General features: G+C 35.6%; 1 protein-coding gene across 8 annotated transcripts in view; it reads left to right on the forward strand.

The window, feature by feature from the left end:
* LOC139979360 (kinase D-interacting substrate of 220 kDa B-like) overlaps positions 1-18,567 on the forward strand; it is a 143,696-nt gene that overhangs the window by 100,372 nt on the left and 24,757 nt on the right. For all 8 annotated transcript variants that reach the window (XM_071990069.1, XM_071990070.1, XM_071990071.1 and 5 more), the window contains 6 exons: positions 878-976; positions 12,821-12,919; positions 13,360-13,458; positions 14,338-14,436; positions 16,808-16,906; positions 17,774-17,872. In XM_071990069.1, the coding sequence (XP_071846170.1) occupies positions 878-976; positions 12,821-12,919; positions 13,360-13,458; positions 14,338-14,436; positions 16,808-16,906; positions 17,774-17,872 (594 nt within the window). The remainder of the gene's footprint in view (positions 1-877; positions 977-12,820; positions 12,920-13,359; positions 13,459-14,337; positions 14,437-16,807; positions 16,907-17,773; positions 17,873-18,567) is intronic.

The following is an 18,567-nucleotide window of genomic DNA, read 5'->3' on the forward strand; positions in this document are numbered from 1 at the left end:
TCCATAGCAAGGAGTACGTTTCTTGTACATATCATCAGCTGTATCAAATATTAAAGTATTAATCTGTACTCGGCTTCTCTGCCTTTTGGCAAAGATCTTTCACTTTCTCAGCCTTTTGGCTAAGCTTCCAAGTTAACTATAGATCTGATATTTTGACCGATACATAGTACATACTGTAGACCACTCCTCATCCTTGGACCAAGCTTGATGTGTATAATTCCCTTTTCGAAAAGGGACTTGTCACAGTTTGTGGTAGGTGAAATATATGAGATCATCTGGTCTTATGGTTACAGTCATCATGTAAGGGAACTTGGGTGGTTGTGTTGTTATCCTGCCTAGGATCTAGTACCTTCGGTGACATTCCTTAAAAATTATTCTTTGAAGCTGATTATTTCAAGATAGATCATCTGATGAAGTTTAATTACCTGTAATTACACCAGTTCCTCATAACCGTTTTGAATCTGCCAGTGAAATTATGTTTAATAGTTTATATGTTGCTAAAAGGAACCTTGCATGTCCAATTAAACAGTTTCAATGTATGTAAGATCATAGGAATACTTTTATATTCTTGTATACATATGATGATGTGATTTGTAAACAATTTCATTTACACAGGTGAGTGGAAGTGCTAATGAAATTTTGGTTATTCCAGTTAAGTTGTTCTTTCATCAGGATATTTCTTTCCCATAGCCTGCAGTAACCCCAGTTTTGTATCGCTTGAAAACTCTCAATGATTCTCCCCTCTTTCGCCGCCATTGTTTTGATGTCAATTGACGTACCTCGTCTTTTTAGAATATTAAGGAAAGGATCTATAGCACTTTGCTTTCTCTTCCAGTCTGTTGACTTATTTCATCCCAACGTATTTTTCTCTCAACAGCATGGCGTCACTCCAATCATTTGGGCAGCGGGACGAGGGCATGCGGATGTTGTCAGAGCATTGCTTCGCCAGGGCGCCAAGGTTAACTCGGCAGATAAGGTAAAAAAACACCAACAGCTTAAAATAGAACTGCATGTAAACATAATTCTAATATGAACCCCTTAAAAAGGCATATGAGTAAATGCTTGAGGTAAGTGACAAAGGAATAATTAATCCGGTCTCAAATAGCGAAATGCTATGTTAAAAGGTGCACAATGCAATACAAGTGCAAAGACCTTGTAGTACTTTGGAGAAGGTCCGAACACTTCAAAAGTGCTACACAAAAGTTGACTACATTAATGTTCCTTGTATGAGAGGAGAGATCACAGCAACATGTAAGTAAAGATGGTCCCAGTATATTTAATAGCCCATAATTTTTTTCCCCTTTATTTTGCTCACAAAATATATTTCATCTTTTCTTTCGTAATGAACCAAAATATGACCAAAGAGAAATCAGCTGGGTCTATACAGTTACTTGCGTACAAAGTTCAAGATGATTAGATTCTATGTACGGGAATGTATGAGCAAGTTAATCAAGTCTCAAAGCACCAAATTTAGCTGTACAATTTCTACAGTGTGGCTAAACATCAAGAGATAATCTAACTGGCGTGTTACTAAATATATATTTAATAATAATTTAATAATAAATACTACAATAATCTGCCTACAAAAATTGGCTTTTCATAGTGTTTTTACAGTATTTTGAAATTAAAGTGAAGTACTAGCAACAGTAATCACTTGACCTTGCTGATTCCAAAATTAATTGACTTCTTGCTCAATCTTTGTCACTTCAAAATTGTGGAACGTAAGGCATATGTCTCAGCTGACTACCAATGATATGAAAATGATACTTCTAACATAGCTAGAGAAATGTATCTTGTTATTATGATGATTTTTTTTAAAAGCATTTTGACCAGTTGAGTAGCATGTATAATTGTAGCATTGTTTCTGCACAATAATATTAAGTCCAGGCTATAGAACTAGTTTTCATCATAACGTTTAGTAATGAAAGAGAACCAGATGCTTTTGAAATTGTGAAAAGATAATTATACTCTACATATAAGCTGCAAGGGACTTAAGACAGAAATCCTGCTTGTATGCGGAACAGCAGTTTTAATGGGGGTCTGTTGTACAGTGAAACATAAGCCTCTTACAGTATATTCAATGGCCAGAATTTATTCATCTACCGTCACGAATGCTATCAAAACCGTTTGAGGAATTCCTGCTGAGCGAAGAATTAAGACAACCAAATTACATAAGTGGTTCACCAGATATGTCACCAAGGAGAAGTAATACACAGTGCCTGCCATTAATGTGATTATGTGTTAGGAACGGATCCGTGTCCTGGGGTGAAGAGATTTCAATCCAGGATGCCACCTTCATTGGAGAATGCTTGTCGTCACTTTCACCTAGAGCTGTGCATTAATTACCGCACAAGTAGAGTGTGTATATCATACATACTTTAATAGTGATATTACTGGACAAGAAACTGCAGAGATGAGATATGAAATATATGTAAAGATTTTAAGCATGATGAGAATGTTGATGAAGATTTACTTCAGGTATTCATATTTCCTTCCCTCCAATCTCTAGGAAATTTACCCACACCTCCCAAGGATTACTCGAAATAGGAAATAGCCGTTGATTGAATTGGTCAAAATAATAGGCCCTCATAGAGTTTTTCATCACATGAACATGACAAGAAGCCTGGGCCAAATTTAGCTTCGTGACGGGCCGGGCGGGGGGGCCTGGACGATTGTTGGGACCCTTTTCAAAGAACCCATTCCGGGTAATGCACATATTTGTTAGTTATAGGTAATGTTAGACCATGTGTATAATGACAGTGCTGTAATATAAGCTTCTAGGTATCACTACAGTGTTAGGACTACAGTTTGTGTTATGCTCATAGCAGCAGCATTTGGTATTGCTTTATAGTGTAATTGAATACCACATTTACAAGCACGTCTAAGGTATCTAGAGAGGGAGGGGGGGGGGGTTTGAGATTGTTGTAGTAGCTGTTGTTTACGATATATATCATATCCCCCAACTATTGACAACAATTGAAATGTCAAAATATATGGACCCCCTAAGTATTGGGGGCGTGGGATCATGGCCATGTTGGCCTGCACTAACTCCAGCACTGCAAATAGCAAGTTACCGATCCATTCTTCAAAGTTTATTTTATAGTCTCATTTCTCAAATATTCATTACTTGTAAAAAGGCAAATGGGAAAATTCACATTTTTTTTCTCATCATTTGAAGAAAAAGTCGACTAGTGAAGCTAACAAACTGCATCATTTTGGGAATTTAGTAACAAATAGTGTTGATCTACCAAAAATCAGCCAAAAATGCTGACTTAAAGCAGCATTTTGCGTTGGGTCGCTTTTTTCCACTTTTTTAACATGTGCATCGATTTTTTTACATGTATCAATCATAAAACAGCAATCTAAGATACCATCCAAGTTTCACCCTGCCAAGAGCGTTAATTAGCGAGTAATTAACGATTTATGTCGATAAATGAGAAGAGTGTCCTCGACAAATTTCACAGTTAAAATTAATCGCATACAATTCCGCCAAACCCACTAGTTTGAATTCAACCAATCAGAGATGCAGGTTTAGTTATGAGCCGTTGCTAAAAATAGATTCAAGACTTCGCGTTGGTTGTACTAGGGAGTTGTTATGCAACTCCCTGGTACAACTGCCATATAGACTTTACACAAATCAAGCGTGGTGTTATATTACGTATCTGTCAATGACGTTCGTAGTGTTTAAATATTCATATTATGGGCGAGGTTTATTGGGTTCCCAACGGAAAATATCTTGGAGAACAACAAAGTTGAAAGTTGCAAATTTTCGACTTTTATGCCACCATTTGAAGTAAAATATAAATAGATTAGCTAGTTATGTATGTCGTTATGGCAAAGTGGAATCAGTGAGGTTGAGAAAAATCATAGAAAATGACGCAAAATGCTGCTTTAAAGTGAAAGCAAGTTGACGATAACTTGCCATCCTGTTATTTGGAAAATAGACAGTGCTAGGAAATAATATTTAGTCAAAGCGAAAAATTTGTGCAGTTTTCTCTTCTCTCTCTGCTGGTGGTAATAGTTAGACAGTATCATTATTAATAGTTTGATTACATGAAGGTAATTCTCTTGCACCACCTTGACATACTGTTGGTAGTGTCCTGGTATTCATTAATCAGGTTAACCTAGGAAAGAGAAATTATGGTGTATCTACTATGCTGGTAGTAGTGAATTGTAATCGGTAGCTATTTTAAGCTCCAGTGTCCTCTTGTGTTGTCTACTAATATTGAAAGAGGTCAACATTTCAATTTTTTTTTTTTTTTATTGATTCTCGTAGTAGTGAATTGTAATCGGTAGCTATTTTCAGCTCCACTCAACCCTTGTGTTGTCTACTGATATTGAAAGAAGTCAACGTTTTCACTTTTTTTTATTTATTAATTCTCATTTGGTTTGTTCATGTGTATTTGAAGCTTGTTACCCTGCTATTACAAAGCATTTTGACGCTCAACTGGAAGGGAGGGGGATGGGTAGGGGCAGGGGTAAGGAGTACTGCGAAACGGCAAGGCAAGACGGGAGGAGTTTTACCAGCCAAGACTGCCAATTAACAATGACCCACTTACCTGTCTCTGCACAACTACATCCCTATCACTATCTATAGTAATGTCGATTTGGTTAATAACCCTTAGTACATGATCTCCCCTGGCGTATTTAATGACCAATTCTGAGTGTACATACTTCCCTAATAGCCGTCGTTATATTACATTCAATACGCATTCTGACTCACTCAAAACTACAAGTTGTCACATTAGCATGCACTGTATAAAGTCACCATTGGACGATATGTATGCTGTTTCATGATCTAGTCTTTAGGTAAAGTATATCTTTGGTTTTTTGATATATTGCATTACAACTGCATGAATAAACTGCATGGTTACATTTATGGATAGTAACCACATCACAAGTATCTGCAGAAATGATATTGACAGCAGTGATACCCTATTAGCTCTTGTTTTGCGTATCGTGTCCCAAAGGTAGGTGAGCGATACGCACAGTGTAAATTGTATGTGTAGACTGCTGATTAGGTTTCACTCTAGCGTCTACATTCACAATTTTAGGACCTGAAAAGGGTAAAACAGTGTGAACTTCTCGTCATAGGGAATTGAACTTATTATTAATAACATGTACCTCAATTAGCACCGTACACAGTACTGCAGATGCTTCCATAGTAAGTTTTAGAGCGACACAGAGTCATATTATTTATGAGTCTGTCCTCAACTTTGTTGGTCTTCTCCAAAATTCTGATTGGTCTTAACAAATTGATTTGTTAATTTCATTTCATTTCCCGTACACACTTAAATTGGATACATCATCATGCTACAGTGTAGTGGTACACATGTCTCGTAGAATTACCATCTGACAAATTCCTCCCATTTCTACTCTGTTCTCCCTCCCTCTCTGCTCTCCCCTTCTGCTTATCTCTCTTCCTCCCCCCCCCCCCCCCTCATCCCACCCCTCGATCCATATCCCATTCTCCTGATCAAGTTATTATTCCATACTCTAATAAGTTATTATTATATACTGTTGTAAGAAACATTTAATTCAATATCCAAGAGCTTAACCTTCTTCATATTACAGTCAAGTGGTAAGAAATAATGAAAGGTTTTATACATACTGTAGTGAATGCCAATTAGCTTAATGTAACCTGTATTGTGTTACAAAAAACAAGAATACTGAATTACAATTTGGCAAAAAAAAGGACCTTAATTCTTACTGATTAATGCATGTTACTCCATTTGCTGATGATGTTAACAAGTTAGTTTTCAAGACCTGTTAAGCTATCCATCAAGCTTTCTGAGTCATCACTAATGGAAATTAAGGTTTTGAAAATTTATCACCAGAGTTAAAGTTCCTCGTTGAAGAAGTGGCACTTAGAATTTGACATTTATCTTAATTGCTGTACTGATCTCAAGGAATCGCATTTTCAAAATGTCAAATTTCATAATCATGAATTTACTTTTGCATTATTACCATAAAGTCAAATTTTCATTTTTCATACATCATAATTTCAATAGTGTATGGAATAGTTGTTGCAGTTGCTTATAGCAACCAAGACTAAATTGATGCAATAATGCTGGGATTTGGCATTTCCAACTACCAATTTTCTAAATTTCTAAATGTTAAATTTATGAACTCTCTTTAAATTCCACCTTCCTCTATGGCAGCCCCCTCCCCCCCCCACCATGGCTGCCACATTGACAGTCTGACATGTTCTTGTATTTCCCTCAAAGTAATATAAAGTTACCCGTAATGCTCTGAGCAACTTGAATCGGAAAGAAATCTGAGCACAAAACAAACGTTCTAGACACTCTGAGTGTTAGAATGAGCAGGGAGGTCGATGACTGGAGGGGTCCGGTAATTAGAGGTTAAAAGGTTATCAGTTCACTCTAGACATTGTAGAACGTGCATGCTGAGGTTGTGAGGAGACAGGTAAGCTTGTCAATTGTAAACATCTAAACCCGGTTAAATTATGGAGTATTTCCCTCAAAGTAACATAATGTTACTCTTTAATGTTTGGTCTGTATATTGAGTGTGAAGGAAATGCCAGTCAATATCTGTTTTGTACATTATACATAATATTACTCATCAAACTATAAACTATCACAGTTGTAAAAAAGTATGTCACAAAATTTATGAACTGTCATAACTGTCATAAAAGATGACAGTGGCATTGTTTGAGGAAGTAAAGAATGCAGAATTCATTCCTGATATTTTCCTTCTTATTGTCTCTATATCCAGAATGTTTAATCTGTGTCTTCTTTGAATATTTTCCGTAAGATCTATGTCATATTTTTTTTCTTCTCTTTTCTTTCAAATGGGTAAATTATATCTACCTTAATCTCCCTGCTGGAGGGGAAATATGAGTTTTGACTCATTTTAATTTCTTGTTAAATATTAAAAAAAAGAAAAAAAAGTAATCATTGCTGGAATATAGCAAGGTATATGTGTAATATCTACGGCTTCATTAAAATAATATAAACGAGGGCTCTGAAATAGGAGATTGCAAGAAATTAAGCGAGGAAAAAATTGTCTAAAATTAGCAATGGCTTGTCAGAGTTTATAATGATGGAATCATTGAAAACCATAATATCTGCTCTCTCCTTTTTTTTTACAATTTTTTTTTTTAGGTCAAATTTATGAGTGTGTGTAAATAATGCCTTAAAGGTTCAAAGTGTGTGTTGAAAGAAAGACACCAAATGAGTTCAGATTTCTCATTTAAGATTTTCTAAAAATAAGTGAAATATACACGCGAGGATTTTCTGTCAAGGATAGCATGTGGTAAAAACAGATAATAACGTGCATAATCTTGGTGCATGTAAACGTGAGACTGGTAGACTCGAAAGAGACGAGATGTAACAGACGGCTCAAAATGTAGGTGGCATAGTGATAGCAGTAAATCTTAAAGGGACAGTCTGCTGGCTGATCTTTAATGCTTATTAAAAGTATGAGAGACCCTTCTATTTTTGTTTCCAAGTAAACTGTATTCCCTACCTAAGTTATATAAAAAGTAAGTAAACTTTAATCAACAACATAGAACTGGCTGGGGAATTTAAAAAAATAATAATAATAAAAAATTTAGCATAAAGATTTATTAGCTGTAAAAGATTTGCACCAGTGATCTCAGGAGTACTGTAAACCAGGGTAGATTTTTGATATTAATTTCAACTTTTTGATTTATCCAAATATAACATCACAAGTTGGGAATTCATAAGTTTAGAGAACTAATTATTATGCAGAGAATATAATAGACTTTCCTGATATAATTAAAGGGGTTTAATTTTGCGTCCGAACATCGACAGTGACAAGAGAATCAACTTTCGCGTACTATATGTATTCATTTTTGACTGTATGAAACTAAAATATAAAACTTATAACTTATATGCATCTTTATATATTTTTGCAGTGATGTTAAGTGTCTACATAGTATAACAGGGCTATTTACATATAAGCCTCAAAAGGGGCACAGCAAATATGCCATTGGTAGGTTCCAATGGTTAAGGGCATTATGGTGAATGGGAAGGGCATGACAGCAAAAATGAACATGAGGAAGAGCACTGACAGCATTTCTCGTCTACGCAGCACTGCGTCATTTGAGGAGCAGTAAAAGTGTCTAACCAGACCATTTCATAATGGATACAGTGCAAATACAAGTATCAGACTACAAATACAAGTATCGAAGTACAAATTGTTATTTTTTTCAGAACGAAAGTTTTATTTACAGTTTTATGTACAGTTTTACTTAGTTTTCTTTACAGTTTATAAATAGTTTTATTTACAAGTCATGTGTACAGACAGTGTTCAGTCAGTACATGACTAATACTTAGAAGAACAAGATGCTGATGGCTTGGATCTCCTTGCTGATTCCCAAAATCTATCTAATCCTCTGTTAGGTCTGAAACTAGAGGATGCATAGCATAAAAACCAAAACTGTTCTACCAAATATTCATGAAAAATATTTACAAATTAGGAAATTTTCTACAGTGCTTATAAACATGATATTACTACCAGTCTTTGGCTTTTTGCTACTACCGGTTCGATTAATGAGGACATTGAATGTGAACTCCAGGCCATGGTTTATTTCAAGCTAGATTTATTTCTTCTATCCTATCAATCACTAAACCATATTTTCTCCATATTCTGTCGTAAATGTTAAGACAGCAGATGATTTATCAGCAAAGTGCCTCACAATTCATCAAAACCAACGCAAGTAGAAATCATAGAAAAATTAAATCTCTATTTTTTTTCCATTTCATTAGCACAATTTCAATCCATCATTATGAATATTAGAAAATATGTGAGTTTAAAATATCAATACTACAGATTCTGTAATAAAGTATAAATTAATTAATTCTCTTCAAAAGGAATTATACGATCACACACTGAATGACATTTGGAAGGTATAGACTCTTTTATAGAAACATGTTTTGTTTATACTAAATTAATACACTTTGACATTGTTTATGGGAGGAGGGGAGGGGGAGGGGGAAGGTGGTATAATGGGATTGTGAGGTTTCTTTTGAAAGGTATGTGCAGCTTTTTTTCAGTGAATCTGACAGTTTATCTACCTACCTAACTAGCTAGCTCTCTATCTGTCTGTCAACATTTTGCAACATATATTTCTTCTCATATGTCGTTTCTTGAATGTTGCTGAAACATGGATCCTTGAGCAATTGACATGAATTGCATCGTTCAGCATCTGTAGGTCAAATGTCACATAGGGGATATTTGATGTCATTTACCTAAAAGACACGAAATGATTAGTATCTTCACCCAAAGATCCGCATCTTCGTTCACTAATATCCAGGCTAAATTGTTTAGCATTTTTTCTGGTTGTCCTGGCCTTACATTTTGGTCGACCGATCAGCAAATGTTTTTGTCCGTAAAAATAACAATGACAAATATTTACACTGTAGCAAAGATGTAGGTTTGATGCATAGAACACCTACTAGCAATTTATCATTTGATTTATTTGGGGATATTTAGTTTTCAGTGCAAGATCTGCATTTGATGTAAAACTCATCTTCTGCCAGACAACCTCCACAGCGGAGTTTGGTTGTCCGAAATTGAAATTTGGTCGTCTTAGACAAATGGACTACCATTAGGAATTTACCCTGATAACTTTGAAATTGGTCCAGGAATTCAGTTTTTCCTAGGTCAAAACTGAATGAGACTTCTATGGACAAACTAGACGTTTATGTTATAGATGAGTTGTCCATGTATCGCATTAAACCAGGTTCAAGTAAAAACAAACCTTGGTTTTATAAATTACCATTTACCTGTTTTTTATTCCAGCCGTAGAGAATTAAGGATGTGGAAAAAAATTAGGGTTTGTGTTAGTATATATAGCTCATGATTACAAACTGCTTCCCATGTAGGCTGCACATCTCTTTATTAACTGATAGCAATGAAGCAAGGCAACGTTTGTTAACTGTTTCCTCTAGCGAAATAAAAGTGTTTCAGTTTGTAATTAAGTCTTGCTGACATGAGGTGAAAGAAGAACGGGGATATAATTTCATCGTTTTTTAGCCCCCAATTTTTGATTAGGCGTTATTTATCAAACTTGTCACATAGACTGCCTGTGCAATTTTTGGCCCCAGTCTTTACTCATATATTCAACCCTAGGTGACAGCATCGTTTTCATGCCTTCAAATATTACTTTTATTACATGTTTCATTTTCTGGGTTAATTACAGCCGGTCGTGATAAAGGGGTCATATTTCATTTCACATTACTTGAGGGACTGATGAAGTCATCAATGTTAAAATGTATTGAGCATGTCGTCGAAAAAAAAAAAATCCATTTATACACAGTTCTGCTTTCTATACTTTTCTGTTCACCCGGCAGTTCTGCTTTGGCAATCTGACGATCGTAAGCCTTATTTTCAAGTTTGTACAAACGTAAAATGGTAACGTGTCAACGGTTTTAATTTTACACCATCCATGCCTTTAAAGTGGTATTAAATGTGTCATTGACTTGGTTTAAATTTGACACCATGCATGCCCTTAAAGTGGTAATGTGTCATTGGTTTTAATTTTTCACCATCCGTGCCCTTAAAGTGGTAATGTGTCATTGACTAGGTTTAAATTTGACACCATCCATGCCCTTAAAGTGGTAATGTGTCATTGACTTGGTTTAAATTTGACACCATCCATGCCCTTAAAGTGGTAATGTGTGATTGACTTGGTTTAAATTTGACACTATCCATGCCCTTGTGGTAAAGTGTCATTGGTTTTAATTTGACACCATCCATGCCCTTACAGTGGTAATGTGTCATTGGTTTTAATTTGACACCATCCATGCCCTTACAGTGGTAATGTGTCATTGGGTTTAATTTTACACTATCCATGCCCTTAAAGTGGTAATGTGTCATTGGCTTGAGTTACATTTGACACCATCCATGCCCGTAAAGTAGTAATGTATCATTGGTTTTAATTGTACATCATCCATGCCCTTAAAGTGGTAATGTGTCATTGACGTGGTTTAAATTTGACATCATCCATGCCCTTGTGGTAAAGTGTCATTGGTTTTAATTTGACACCATCTATGCCCTTAAAGTAGTAATGTGTCATTGACTTAGTTTTAAGTTTACACCATCCATGCCCATAAAGTGGTAATGTGTCATTGGTTTTAATTTTACACTTTACATGCCCTTAGTGGTATTGTGTCATTGGGTTTTATTTTACACCATCCAATCCATGCCCTTACAGTGGTAATGTGTCATTGACTTGGTTTTAATTTGACACCTTTCATGCTCTTAAAGTAGTAATGTGTCATTGACTTAGTTTTATGTTTACAACATCCATGCCCTTAAAGAAGAAAGAACTTATTAGAGAACAAGTTCATTGTTGTTTTTTTCAAGTTCAGAGGATGAAGGAGATTAGCATATGTGGTGGTGGCATCTTGTACACAAACTGGAAGTCGGTGATGGAAACTATATAAAGCCATAAAATTAAAAAAAAAATTGTTTCTGTGTAATTGCTTTCAAGGAATCAACTAATTTCTATTCCTAGATTATTTATGGCTTACTACAAAGACTATGCATATTGTCATTACATACATTCCGATCATTAAAGAGTAAGGGGGAGGGAGGTGGGGGATGACAAATCTGCTGACGATCATTTTCCTTCTTGTGCATTTTAAATAATTCAATGAAAGGTGATTGAACCCCAATCCCTTACCCATCCTTCCCCCCTCTCCCCATTATCAATCTTTCTCTATGTCCTCTAAATGTAATAACACTTGTTGTAGCATATATGTATACTACATCATCAGTGCACTTCATATGCTAATTTGTAACTGTTTCAGTGGTCCCTTTGCTAAACATTTTCTGTAATTGGTATAACCTCCCACCCCCCCTCTCCCCCCCCTCCAAATCCATCACCACTCATAATAACAAATCGACTCATTAGCTCTATGGCAGTAAAATGATTTGTCTAGTACAGTGTATATATGAAAAGTGTATTTTAGTATTGTCTTGGATTTTTCAAAATGAAGCATTTTTAACTTCCAAACATTTAAATGTTCAAGAAACATATATACCTAAGGCTAAAATGATGCTTAAGTTTGTGTGACGGGACAAAGACACATCACATACATATTGATAAATCCAGCCGTGATTCAAATTCTTCTTCAGTGATGGGATAGTGATGGCAGACAATGCCTGCATCACTGAATAAAGAATCCACATTTGTTTATTGGTTCATTCTCTAATTGTAGGGCATATGTCCTCTGAAACTTCAAGTACCAATGGTTCTTCCATTTAGACGGTGGGGATGTTTTTGCATGTTTAAAATGGTGGCAGTTTGACATATTCAATTCTATAAGGAGTCCTTTATGTTTTTGTCAGTTCCTTGGAGGATTTTATCAGAATTTAATGCTGAGATTATGAAAAAGTAATAATATATTTATGCACATTTTATTGGTATATACATATTACTGTAATTAAACACATATTATTATTCAAGCCTTTGTTGTTCTATGTTGGTGTGAGGGGGGGGGGGGATGTCATCCCTGGAATAATCTAAGTGATAATATTTAGAATTCTAATTTCCTTATCTCTTTTGTTTCACAGATACTTTTTAATGGAAATATTCTATTTAGTTCTTTGCTGCATCATTCCATTGTTTGTTTGTGATTCACTTGAAATTTTTAAGTGAGCAACACCATAAAAGTCTAAAACCTGGTAAAGTGCTTTGGTAAAATGCCTTGGCTTTTTGCTCTTTATTAAGAAAATAGTCATATCAGATAAAGGTTATCTGAATCAACATCAAAGTGAGATGAATGTAATTTATAAAACCTTTCATCTTTTCACTTGTATTTTACAGTACGGTACCACTGCTCTGGTATGGGCAGCCCGGAAGGGACATGTTGACTGTGTGAGAGCTCTACTAGAGAGTGGTGCTAATGTTGATGCAGCTGGAATGGTAAGGGCTTCTCATCTGGTCAAATTTTAAAAAAGATCTGTTCATTTGTAATCACAACAGTTTTGGGATCACCGGGTTGTGTGTTTGATTCACCCCCCCAGCGCTCTTTTATGATCAAGGTCCCTGAACATTTAATGTAGTGAACTAATGTTGCCACTCTTCACATTTACACCATTCTCATCAGTCCGTCACTCAAGTGGTTATATTTGTAAACCTTTCCTAACCACCTAACTACAGCATTTTAGTTTAGTATACATGTGTTTTTTTTTCAAATCCAAAAAACACTTATCTTCCAGAACTTAGTCTCATGAACAACTGAGACAGAACTAAGTCAGAATGGAGCCACATGATTTTCCTCTACTGGAATTATTTGCTGTCTAATTTGCATATCATTAATAATAATCACTTCACTTTTTCCTCCTCCCCTCCGCATCATTCAGAATTCCTGGACGGCACTGATAGTTGCCTCCCGTGGCGGTTTTACCGAAGTCGTTTCCATTCTACTGGAGGAACAGCCGAACATAAATGCTGTGGACAAAGTAAGTACATGTATACCCCATATAGCATTTGACATTTCAATAAGACAGAGCTTCGACAAACAGTTGAGCAAGTTTAGGACTGCACTTTGTGAGCTCTCTGCTGGCCTACGTCCAGCCCTACACCCATCCCCACCCAACAAAATTGAAACGACAATATGATATGTTTCCCGAAAGGCAATGAGGGCAGTATTGAAGAACTTAGCATGCATAGACTACGGATGTGTGACCTACTTAATTCATTTTGGCTTCGGCTTTGAGTACAACATTTCTATATGCTGTCGTGACGGACAAATCTAACCGTAATAGTAGTTACCGACATCGCGATCCACGTTGTAGTCATTGCCGACTTTGCAATGAAATTGTCGGGAAGAGTGACTCCAGAGTTTCCCTTTAGGGAAACCAAATGGAGAAAAAGACCGATCAGCAACATCCCATCCCACTTATGCTTCTATAAAAGCTCATTGCAAACTCCTCTAGACTCCTTCCTCACCTTTACAATAGTTATTTAGTAAACTACTGCCAAAACTATTTGCTTTTTTGTTGTTGAAAAATTAATGGTATATTTATACAAGAATCAGTACAACTTTGAGGCTGATTTCAAATAAAACTGAGCCTGCTGAGCTTGCTCTTCATGACCTTATCATGTGTGGCAGTTCTTATATGTATTTACAGAGCTTGCATTATGTTAATTTGTGCCTCTTGCATATATTGCATTATTTCAAGTGTCAAATCATGAAAATATATATAGAGGCGAGGAAAAAACCCCAGTTACAAGTCCGACTACTCACACTCATATATATGAGTGCTATATCACATCGATTTTTGATATAAGCAAGTCCTTTCTCATTAAATTTAATCCACTCATCTTTTTGCCTTCAGGACGGTTTAACGAGCCTCGGCAGTGCTGCCAAAGAGGGCCATAAGGAGGTTGTGGAACTCTTGCTAGTTGCAGGGGCGTACGTGAATATTCAAGACAAGGTAAAAAAATACTGCAAGTGTGACACTCACTAAAAAAATTTAAAAAATTTCCTTTTTTGTTTTGTGCTTTGTCTGTTTCATCCTTCTTGAATGATTTTACACAAAGTACTCACTGAAAAGAAAAAAACTCACCAACCATGTCTCACATCTGTATTCTTAAGAATGGAGACGCGAAAACTCCTTTATCTCAATCAGATTTAATGAAAATATGGTGGTAATCATAAATCATCGGCAGTGTCTGTCGAATTTTGAGAATTTCAGGACAAAAACAAACTTGATGCACGGGAGGCACTATCCTCTTTGCATACTCCCAGTAGGAATACAGAGGCTCGGATTTACGAAAACTTAGGAGCATAAATTTTTGTGGGTTTTAATACAATGTTGAGATTAAGGGGTGCCAGACAGTACTCGAAGCCAAACATCCTTCAATACTGATTCTCTGAAGTTTTGAATTTTGAACAAGTTAACAATCTTTGCTGTGTGTTGATATCAAATTTGCTTGTTTTTAAGTGAAAACATGACATTACAGGGCCCATTCAGGATGATTTTCCATGGTTTAAGAAGATGTATTCATTTTGTTTTTGAAAAAGTTATTTTTACACCAGCAGTGGATAAGATATTAATGTGGCTGGCCATGGTGACATATTGTTCTTAATCCACATGTCTCAACATTAAAGGATATACCAGTGAGAAAAAATGCTACCAAGAAATGGACATATGACATAACATAGGAAATTCTGCAACTTTTTCAATCTGTTTTGTTGAAATATAATCCTACCACAAATTAACTCTGCAGAGCATTAATATTTCAAGTCTTTCCCTGGCTAATTAGGCTAATATTTGGCAAGTTGCATTACAAGCAATTGGTAAGCCATCTCTCAGGTCCCGGAAAATTTTCTACCAAAGCCTCACTTTTTCCACCCATGTTTTACGAAATAATCTGTGATCTCTAATGGAACACTTACCTCACTTGCCCGTCTTTTTCATTCCACAACATGCCTTATTTTGTGTTTTTTCTGTTATTGGTGGTCAGATATATGGTTAAGTTCTCTTCATTCATTTAGTATCTAATACTGTTAGCAGTTGTGGATGAGTCCCAATTCCATAAACAAGGATCAAAGAAAACTACTATCAGTCGGATAGGTTTTGTGCTTTACGAGAGATCAGTCATCAACACAAAAAATATACTCTCCCGAATATGATGAACAAATTTTCAGTATTTTATTTTATGTCTCTGCAGTTTAAGATGTGAGATGCTCCAATGACTCACTCTTACATTCCCTGTACCATACTTATTTTTTAATCTTGTTCGCTCCGCTGTGGTAGGTTATAAATATTAAAAGACACTTTGAACATCTGGTTGTCTTTGAAATGTAACATTTTGATTGAATTGTTTCCAACCAAAAAAGAAAGATAAAACTCCAGACAATGACAGAGGGACAAAGGGGGACAAACTAGTTGAAAATATGCCGAAAACTGAAAAAAAATGCGCCCATATGAGATTTTTCTATTCTGGTAGATTAATGTTGTCCTTATCTCTAATTTATAGGCCTATCAAATTTTTCACAAACAGTCGAAGGTGTAGTAGTCCTATGTATTAAATAGCCCAAAATCAAATTAATCTGTGCGTATGAACTACACACTAAGATTCTATGTTCCCAAGTATGCATATACCGACGGCCCTGCATTGTTGATTTATTAAATGTTTATCTTGTTATATCCCGTAAATGTAACTCGACATTTTAGCTAGGTTTTCATCTGCAAGCAGGTTGCTCACTCGCTCGTAAAACAACATGGGATTCGGAAATGTCGCTGATAAAGCATGTTCAGATTTTGAGTGTAAAAGGTAGCATATCAGTAGCGCTGCAAATTTCTCTTTCGTTCCCCCCCCCCCCCCCCCCACAATTTACTAGGAGTGTCAATTGAAGTCTGTCAAGCCTGTATCGGAAGCAGTTAAATGTAAAAAAGAAAAAAAGAAGACATAAAAGTGTTCCTCCAGAGCTAACTGTGACACATAAAATCTGTTTCATTTAACCTACTCTTGAGATATAGCTATGTGTCTCTTGGAAAGAGAGCGAATAGGCCCAGATTCGTAAATCAGGAAACGGAATCTCTTCGACAGGGATCCTTCGAGATGAGGGAGGGATTTATTCCCAGAGGTCGTGAAGGAGATTACCTCGACAGGCTTGGTTTGGTTTTGTTAATACTGACCTATCGGTTAGAATCTAGTCTTCCATATTTCTTGTTTCGCTGTAAAATAAGATGCTGTACAAAGAAGTTCTCTGTCGAATCGATTGAAAATGATAGAGAAATGTTGGTTCAACCGCGTTAATACCCAGCTCTTCTTTCTTTTTCTCGGTTTTATGGTTAGCAAGAAGATACCGTCTTAATTCATGCCGTGAAAGGAGGTCACATTGAGGTCATCAGACTGCTATTACAAAAGTTTGCAGACTTGGACATTCAGGGTCATGTAAGCTTATTTTGTTTCTAAGCTGATTAATTTATCAGTATTCTCCATGTTTTTTTTTTTTTAAGTACCTACCAGAGGTTTGTAGCTTACCTACCTACTCACGATAACTACATATTCATCTCCCATATTGATTTCAACAAAAATGCATGTTGTCCTTGAGACGGACAATCTCTGTATTCGTGTTGGGTAATATATGCAAACTGAATTCAATTGTTGCCTTTATTAGTGGTAGATGTACAAAAGAAAATATAATAATTGACAAGGAGTCCTCTCACTGCCAATTAAGAGTATCTCAACATTTTCATTTTGTTTACTCTTAATGAGTTATTTTGGATACCCGTTGTCCCCATATGAACCATGCACGGTTTGATGTATTTGGATAACCATGGTGTTATAGCTTTCTTTACCACTAGTAAATATTTTAGTGAGTTAAATCTATGTACAAGATGTTAACGAGATGAGCGCACCAAGATGTTTTCTCACCGCCTTTGATTTGCTACTTTTACCATCTGTGACTGGCTTAAAAGTCTTGATGCACCCAACTAGTATTGAAATCACTAACAGCATGTGTTCTGAATACCTGAAGTAAAATTCTAGACTCCAATCAGTCATTTGTTACTTTTGATGTTATAAATAATTCCTATACCTGCTGTGTTAACTAGAAATTTAAATTTAAACCCTGATCATTCTTTTACAATCTGCCAATATTTTTTTTTTTTTTGGGGGGGGGGGGTTTGAAACATCTTTGTTCTTTTTGAATCTTGATAATTTACCTGTCAGTTTTTTCTTTGTTTATTCACTACCATTTTGGATTTGTAAGAATCACATTCTAATTTGTCTTTCATTTTTTATAATATTTTTTAATAGGATAAGAAGACAGCACTATACTGGGCTGCTGACAAGGGTTTTGTGGACATTCTAGAGGCTATCCTTGACTGCAATCCAGATACAGAAATCCCTAATAAGGTTTGTCTTTTCCTTCTTGTTTTTTAACGGAAATTAGAAATGACAAGTGACAATTTCAGGGAGAATAATTTATCCAGTATTGAAGTGCAAAATGTTTCACAAAATTGCCAGCTTGCTATACAAGACCACAGATGAAATAGCAGTCATTTTACACAGTAATTGTATTATTTTATAAGAGGCCAATTTCAGAGACATGAAAACTGCTATAAAAAAAAAAAACACTAAATTACTCCCCTGAATTTTCATAATCTTCTTACATTTGAAGAGTAGATAATTGATTTTTAAGATAAGTGCTCCAAAGGTGAAATAAAAATGAAAGTTTGAAAAGATTGTTTGAAGCGTTGAACATGCTACGTTAAAGAAAATCGTACAGTTTACAAATTCAAACTGGTGTGAAATATTTGTGATGTTCCTGAGTTTTTGCTTAATTATCAAATTTAAGCAGCTTTTATTGGAATATGTAGTCATCAATTTCACCAAACCTAGCACGAATCACTCAAAATCAAATTAAAATTGATTAAATTAAGTTTTTTTTTGTGTACAAATTCAAGACGAATGACCTCTTACTTGTAATATCCATTCAGTTTTCAACATTTGTCGCTCTGAAAGTTTTTTCACTTTCTAATATCCATCCCACGTGAAAAGCAAAATTTCAAACTTTAATTACTTTCACTGCATGATTTGCAATGAAAGTT

Source organism: Apostichopus japonicus, chromosome 14 (genome assembly GCF_037975245.1).
Source record: "Apostichopus japonicus isolate 1M-3 chromosome 14, ASM3797524v1, whole genome shotgun sequence".
In the NCBI taxonomy this organism is placed as follows: Eukaryota; Metazoa; Echinodermata; class Holothuroidea; order Aspidochirotida; family Stichopodidae; genus Apostichopus; species Apostichopus japonicus.